The following is a 7,075-nucleotide window of genomic DNA, read 5'->3' as shown; positions in this document are numbered from 1 at the left end:
GACCACTGAAGTCCATCTGAACATGTGCCTATGAGAGGAGGAAATATATATATGATATGTGCTTTTAAATTTAAGGCCAATTTCCTTCAAGGCCAACAAGGTAGTGTCAGTATAAATATATGTGAACTCTTGTCTGTCAGTATATATATATATATATATATATATATATATATATATATATATATATATATATATATATATATATATATATGTCTGTCTGAGAGAGAGAGAGAGAGAGAGAGAGAGAGAGCAAGAGAGTGCATGTGTGTGTGTGTGGTGGGGGTGTGAGGGTCATCCATACTTTCACCCATGGAATCTGCACCATTTGCAAGGGCTTAAAGTGATCTGGCTCGTGTCCTGAAATGTGAGAAGATTCTGAAAAGCAAAACCTAGCCTCAGAAATACATCCTGAAAGCAAGTGATGAGGATGTCCAAGCCAAGCGGCTCCTTGGTCTGTGATATCCGATCAGAGCAGGCCGTGAGTGTGTATCCATGAATCTCTCCCTTGTGAGCACGTAGGTCAACTCCAGCTCCTGCCCTTCTATTAATACCAAGGGCAGTCCCATGAAGCACAGTGTCAAAATCAAAAACAACATTTCAGATGCAAGGGCCAATGCACCTCTTAAATGAATGTCAGGTGTGAGAGAAGTGTAACATGGGAAACAAACCCAAAAGACACCCACAAGCTTCATTTCTGCTGTCCTTTACTCATCACTGGGGCTCATACAGTATATTTTTGTCTTGTTTCATTAAACTCTATCTGGATTGTTATATATATTGTCATATAATAGTTAAGCTGACATCCCTAAATCACCAATCCCATGTTTTACAAACTGGGCACAGTATAGCTGAAGAACTCAAGAATGCCAATATTCAAGTCTGGACATCTAGTGACTTACCACCAATGTCTGAGTCTCACATAGCTCTTTTAGCAGCAGGTGCAAAAAGAGTGTTATACACTCCTGCTGCTTTTCTGGAACATGGACCTCTTGCCCCCATCCTTCTCCACCTCCAACTTCCATACCTAAGCATGCAAAGCACTTCCTGCTTATCCTCTGAATGTGAAAGTGCCTCTGGACAAATATAGACAGCACACCATGAGAAAATTAGCGTGTGGCTTGGACAACACATAGGTCGGGACTTTTCCAACAACTGGTTTGGTCTGTTTTGCTGAGAGATGAGAGTGTATTTGTGTATACAACATTGTGCGTTGTACAAAGACTTCAGCTTTTTTTGTTGTTAAATACATGTTCAAAGTTGAAGTGGCCTGCAAAAGTAGAGCTCTCAGAAAAGTTCTCAAAGAGAAGGCATATATTAAGTCAGGATTCCATTTAATGGCAAAAAGTGCAGTACTGGTTTAGATACCCTTTAATCATTCTTATTTATCCATTTCCCATTAAATCCTCCAAGCAGTATTCAGCTTCTCTTCTCAGCAACAGTTTTTTTATACTGCAAAAATGAAAACAGGATCATTTGGAGTGCCCTTTACATTAAATAGGCAGAAAACCCATAGTGAAAATGCATGGATTCTCAAGGTTTATCTTAGAGGGCATCACATCTTTTATTTGTGTGTCAACGACCTTTGAGTAGTCAGAACATAAAGAGCAGGCTATAGTGTTCTCCTGCGCATCTTTTCCCGCGCGGGTCCTGAATGAATTGGCCAGTTTAGGGTTTGTGACCCTCAGTACAAAGCCACATCCCCTGGGACATCCAATTGAGCTCATCACAACGCAGAAGATTTCCCGCGTTCGCTCTCTTCCCGCCTTCTTTTTATGCATGCTGTTGTCTTTAGCCAGCAAAGAAACAGCCGCAAATGAATTGTCCATCAATCAGGAATTGCGCGTGCGTGCGTGTGTGTGTGTATGTCTGTGTGTGTGCGTGCGTAGGTGTGTGTGTGTGTGCGTGTGTGTGTATGCATGCGTGCGTGCGTAGGTGTGCGTCTGTGTGTGTGTGTGTGCATGCGTGTGTGTGCGTGTGTGCGTGCGTAGGTGTGTGTGTGTGTGTGTGTGTGTGCGTATGTGTGTATGCTTGCGTGCGTGCGTAGGTGTGCGTGTGTGTGTGTGTGCGCGCGCGGTGTGAGGCCGACTCTCCGCTGGCTCTGTACGCACTGCTCGCGCCTCTCCACCTCCACGCGACCCGCCTGCGGTGCCAGCGGGGATTTACCGACTGGCGCTGTGCCTGGCCGCGAGCTCTCCGGTTCACTCCGTTCTCACGACCTCGGCACCACAGCGGCCTCTCTACACTCTGCTAACTCACACACGCAGGCAGAGGCAGAAGCCCACACGCTGTCAAATAGCGTTCAACTTTGAACAAATGTGCGTTTTTTTTTCTTCTGATGCAGTCAGCCGGGAATTTCTCCATTCCAAGGCACTCGAGGACCCGAAATAATTGCGCTTTGGCTATAATAAGAATAACAATATCCTAATAGATTAAAGTGCCTTACCACTAGGTCTCTATGGGAATGTTGTATTTCTACAAATAACTATGCTGGTGGTAATATGAAGTGTGATATGATTTGCTAAGTGGGAACTCTAATGACAGCTGGGTGCTAAGGTGTAACACGATCTGCAGACGGAAGAGCATGGAGGCAGCACACACACGCGGCCGACACACACACACACACACATACACACACACATACACACACACACACGTCTCCCAGTTCCGGAGCGCATCCGCCGGGGGAAGATAGGCTTACGGCCAGGGATAACACACGACCGAGTGCCAAAATTTATAACCCTTGCGATGCAAGTTACAAATTTCAGAGACGATTTAAAATGAGCCTTTTCTGACAGCAGCTACCACTATGTCCCAAACCTGTTAAATACTGGGCCTATGGCAAAACAGTAGGACCACACTATGATATCAGCTAGATGTTATGTGGCACATATATTTTGGCACCTACATAATTAGTACAATAGTTTTGCAAGTAGCCAAAAGTCTTTTTCTAGGTTTTTGTTGTCCATACTATGACCAGAAAACGCGGGAAAACACCAGATTTTACATCTGAGTTCAGCTAAAAGATTGAGTGATTTCTAAGACACAAAGAGAAGAAGGGATTCCTCCATATTCTCCTTTCAGCTGGACAATGTGTTACCTACATTAACCCCTAAAGCGCACTTCCCCGACCCGTGAATAGGGCTGGACTTCTTACAGATCCCGCTGCATACAGGATGAGACCCCTTTCAAGCTTTTAATTACCTTTTGGAAAAGGGAAAAGAAAGGGGAAAAAACACGACCCCCTTTTGTTGATGCACCTCTTATGATTTCATTTAGCCTGACCAGGCTGCAGATGATGCTGCAGTAACAGCAGGCCTCACAGCCACACTCTTACTGTAAAATGTACAAACAGCTGGTCTAAAGTCTGATCTGAAGTCTAAAGCCATGAGTCTAATCGACAAAATATGGTTGATTAAAATGAGTTAAAAGTGTCAAAATATAGAGACAAAGAAGTTTTGTTATTAAGGTTTATTCAACATCAAACATTCAAATGAAAACATGACAATAACACTTTGGCATCTTTTACAAACTTTGTACAAAACTAAATTATTTAATAAAAAGTACTTCTGAGTGTTTTTTCTATCGAATTAACAGAATATGTATCAAACAAATCCAAATATTGGAAACAGGTAACATTTCAACATGAACAACATGCTCAACAACAGCGTAAAACAGTCCCATAAAACGGAACTCAACAGTTTTTGTTCTTGGTGACGCACGGAGGTTTACCAGGGCCGCCACACCGGCTCGCTGCTCTCCGGGCCCGCGCTCACACCAACCGGACTCGCGGCTTGCGACACGCCCGCGAACGAGGTCATGCCCTGCACCGGGGAGACCGCCGGCGGGGCCGAGCTCGCGTGCACAGGGCTCGCGCTGACAGCCACCGGAACTCCGGCATTAGCGTAGAGAGGGATGACCGGGGTGGTAGCGGAGGCAAACGCTGGGTTAGGGATGAGAAAGGCGAACTGTCCGTCAGTGGCAGGCACCAGCTGGAAGCCCCCGAACACTTTGGACGGCACCGCTTCCGACGGGCTCAGCTTGGAGCTCACTGCGGAGGAGGGAAGCTGCACGTTCAGAGGCTGTGCTAGGTGAGGATGCTGCGCTGCTGCAGCCGCCGGGTAATTCAAGGCCATCATCTGTCCCAAACAGCCGGACAGGTGGTTCAGGAGCCGCGAGCGCACCTCCGTGTTTACGCCTTCGCACGTGGACAGAAAGCGCGTCACCTCGTTCATGCACTCGCTGAATCCTGCGCGGTATTTGCTCAGGACGGCGGTGTCAGTTGACATGGCTGCTGGAGGGAAAAGACAAACTTTGAGTTGGACCGAAAGACGCCACAGGAAAGCGTGAGGCTTGAATGAAAATCTGTAAGATGAGGGAGGATGCGAGGACTTTTTGAACTTACCAGTCATCTGAACTCGCTGCAAGTTCCTCAAGTGCTTCACTGTCATCTCCAGAATATCAGCTTTCTCCAGTTTAGAGTGTCTCGAGCTCTGTTGATAAAAAGCACGACAATACCAATCAGAGCATGTTTGAGCGATGTTGTTGAGTAATGCAAAGTGTATTGATTTACATGAGTAAGACTTGTCTTTCGTCTGAAACTTACATCTTTTTTAAGAGCATCAAGAATGAGGGTCTTGAGTTGGCCTAGGCTTTCGTTGATTCTTGCTCTGCGGCGTTTCTCCATGATTGGCTTTGAAGACTGCAAATGAGAAACATCATAAGTTTGCATGACAACACGTTATAGCAACAGCTTAGCAAATAAACACATAAATAAATAAATAAATGCATACATAAATACATTTAGAAAGTGTTTCTTCTGCATGCTTGCTTAGGCCCTCGTAGCATACATGCCATTAGGACAGGGCTACACATTTAACCTACTGTGTCGACTTAGTATTTTTTTTGAAACAACACATTTAAGTAGTATTTCGGTTAATTTACCTTTCTATGCTCACTAGCATTCTTTGGTTTGTCCGGGGTGTGTGTTCCGCTTGCAGGAGCACCAGCAATCGGAGACGCTGTCTGTTTCTCCATAGTATCAGCTGGCATTATTGAAACTTTTGTCCGTAGAAGAAAAAAGTTGGTATATTCCGTTGGAAGTGTTGCAAACAGCAGGATCGGGATGCTAAACGTGACCGAACTGTTGAGATGGTCACAGGGGGGGAGAGCACAAGTCCCAGCTGCTATCACTTAAAAGTCGAGCTGTCATATGAGTACGCACAAGGCGAGTCGAGTCTCCCTCTGCCACACGCCGGCGGTATTTATAGATAGCTCGCGTGCTCCCGGTTCGTGTGAAACCCTCTCTGCATTCTTTCCCACACTCGCCTCAGCCAATGGGCGCGCGGACTCACCCATTGGGCGCGGGTAGACCGCTGATTGGACAACACCCCCGCGGGCTGTCAGTCACGCGCTGCTCAATCAGCCCTGCAGGGACAAACAACAAAGCGGCGAGTGCAGTCTCTCGTAACTGTGAAGTGATAAGGGGAATCGGGGAAACGCCGCGGCCGCTTTCTAGCTTCCCCTTTTCTTCCATTCTGACTACCTTTCCATAATATATGCTTCAGCTAAAAGTAACTCGTTCCTGTAACCCATTCCTGTGCTTTATACAACTCTTCAGGTGTGTCTTTATGAACATCTACAGACTATAGACTATGAAATTTAACAGCCAATTTGCTTGAAGTAGAACAGGAAAGAGACACTTTTTCAGTTCATCCTGCAATTATCTGTCATTTAAACGTACAATTTAGTAAATGGATTAGTTTAGTCCATTAATTAAAGTTGTTAACTTTGTTTTGAATGACTGTTATTGCTCTAACTCAGTTATCCAACTGTATTTCAAGGGAGAAAACATTATTTGAGTAGTACTTTTAGACAATTGAAATGAGTTCGGATCACATAATAAATCCTAATATGTTAGAAATATATATCTCCAACCATATACGTATATATATGTATACACACACACACACACACACATTAAACAATATTAAATATAAAATCATAGGTAGTTAACTTGGGCACTGCTGTTGTGCTGAGGAAGGAAACAGCTGTAGAGGCACGCGAGGCGGTTCGCAGCGGCACGCAGGAAACCAATGGTAGTCTGCCGCTTTATGCAAATCAGACTTACTTACATCTGATTGGCTGGAGGAATCTTTACGCGACAACCATTACAAGCGAGCGGGAGCCGAAGAGCTCGCGCGCGGGGGGGAGGGGCGCCACAGCTGTCCGCGTGCCAGTGAGTCTGTGCGCCTGCTCGCTGCGCTTCTGATTCCTCCGAGCACGTGCCGCCTCTGAGTTTGCCGTTCGCGCGCTCAGGGAGTTTGCCAAAGCCTGCTTTGCTGGGACTGCCTTTTTTTTTTTGTTTTTTTTTAACTGAGAGAATTTATTCAAACCTTGGCTTTGCATAGATGTCATTTCATAACTGTTCATTACACAGTCAAAACGTAACTTATTTTTCCAATAATAACCCAAAGCCAGTGTCAGTTTTAAAATGTATTTAATTCTAAATAAATAAATAAATAAATGAAATTATTTATTAACAATCTTTTCATTGGGTGTTTATATGCTTACTTTGTTTCCATGCTTATCACTGGATGTTTTGGATGTTTGTATATGTGAATCAATATATAGGACTACTATTTGACGCATTAATACAACCAACCCTGCCGAAGTGTACTGGGCGTTGAGCTTCCCATAATTCCTTAGTCTCAGGCGCCATCTGTCGGCGACTCTCAGTAAACTTTCCTTAAATACAAGCTGCCTCTTTCAACCACTAGGCGGCGCACTGAAGCGGCCCAGCTCTTTGAAATTAAGTTCTTTTTATTTTGTGCTCGTGTGCCCAAAAAACAAAACAAAACAAAAAACCCTCATAACATTTATTTGAGCCTTATGATAAAAGAATGAAAGAACTATTGAGTTGAGATCATGCATTCCTGCTGGATAAACTCACATCAGCAGCTGGCTTATGCGCATTATGCTGTTCATACTCAGTGCATTTCTACACTGAAATTCTTCCAGCTCCACTCTTCAGTCTTGTCATGTTTATGATTGCACACGAGCTAGAAAAATTAGGATT

At 44.6% G+C, this 7,075-nt stretch overlaps 1 protein-coding gene across 2 annotated transcripts; it reads right to left on the bottom strand.

Annotated features, from left to right (window-relative positions):
• Window positions 1–3,453: 3,453 nt before the first annotated feature.
• her9 (hairy-related 9) lies at window positions 3,454–5,266 on the bottom strand. 2 transcript variants are annotated; one of them, XM_026920937.3, is made up of 4 exons: window positions 4,942–5,266; window positions 4,604–4,699; window positions 4,403–4,490; window positions 3,454–4,288 (listed from the first exon to the last, which is right to left on the bottom strand). In XM_026920937.3, the coding sequence occupies exons 1-4, from the start codon at window positions 5,047–5,049 to the stop codon at window positions 3,726–3,728; spliced, it is 855 nt and encodes a 284-aa protein (XP_026776738.1). In that variant the 5' UTR covers window positions 5,050–5,266; the 3' UTR covers window positions 3,454–3,725. The 2 variants fall into 2 exon arrangements, with proteins under 2 accessions (XP_026776738.1, XP_026776737.1); XM_026920936.3 differs by having other exon boundaries at window positions 3,454–4,291; window positions 4,942–5,264.
• Between the last annotated feature and the right edge of the window lie 1,809 nt (window positions 5,267–7,075).

This window comes from Pangasianodon hypophthalmus, chromosome 16 (genome assembly GCF_027358585.1).
Source record: "Pangasianodon hypophthalmus isolate fPanHyp1 chromosome 16, fPanHyp1.pri, whole genome shotgun sequence".
In the NCBI taxonomy this organism is placed as follows: domain Eukaryota; kingdom Metazoa; phylum Chordata; class Actinopteri; order Siluriformes; family Pangasiidae; genus Pangasianodon; species Pangasianodon hypophthalmus.
This window is presented reverse-complemented; position numbering and strand designations above follow the sequence as displayed.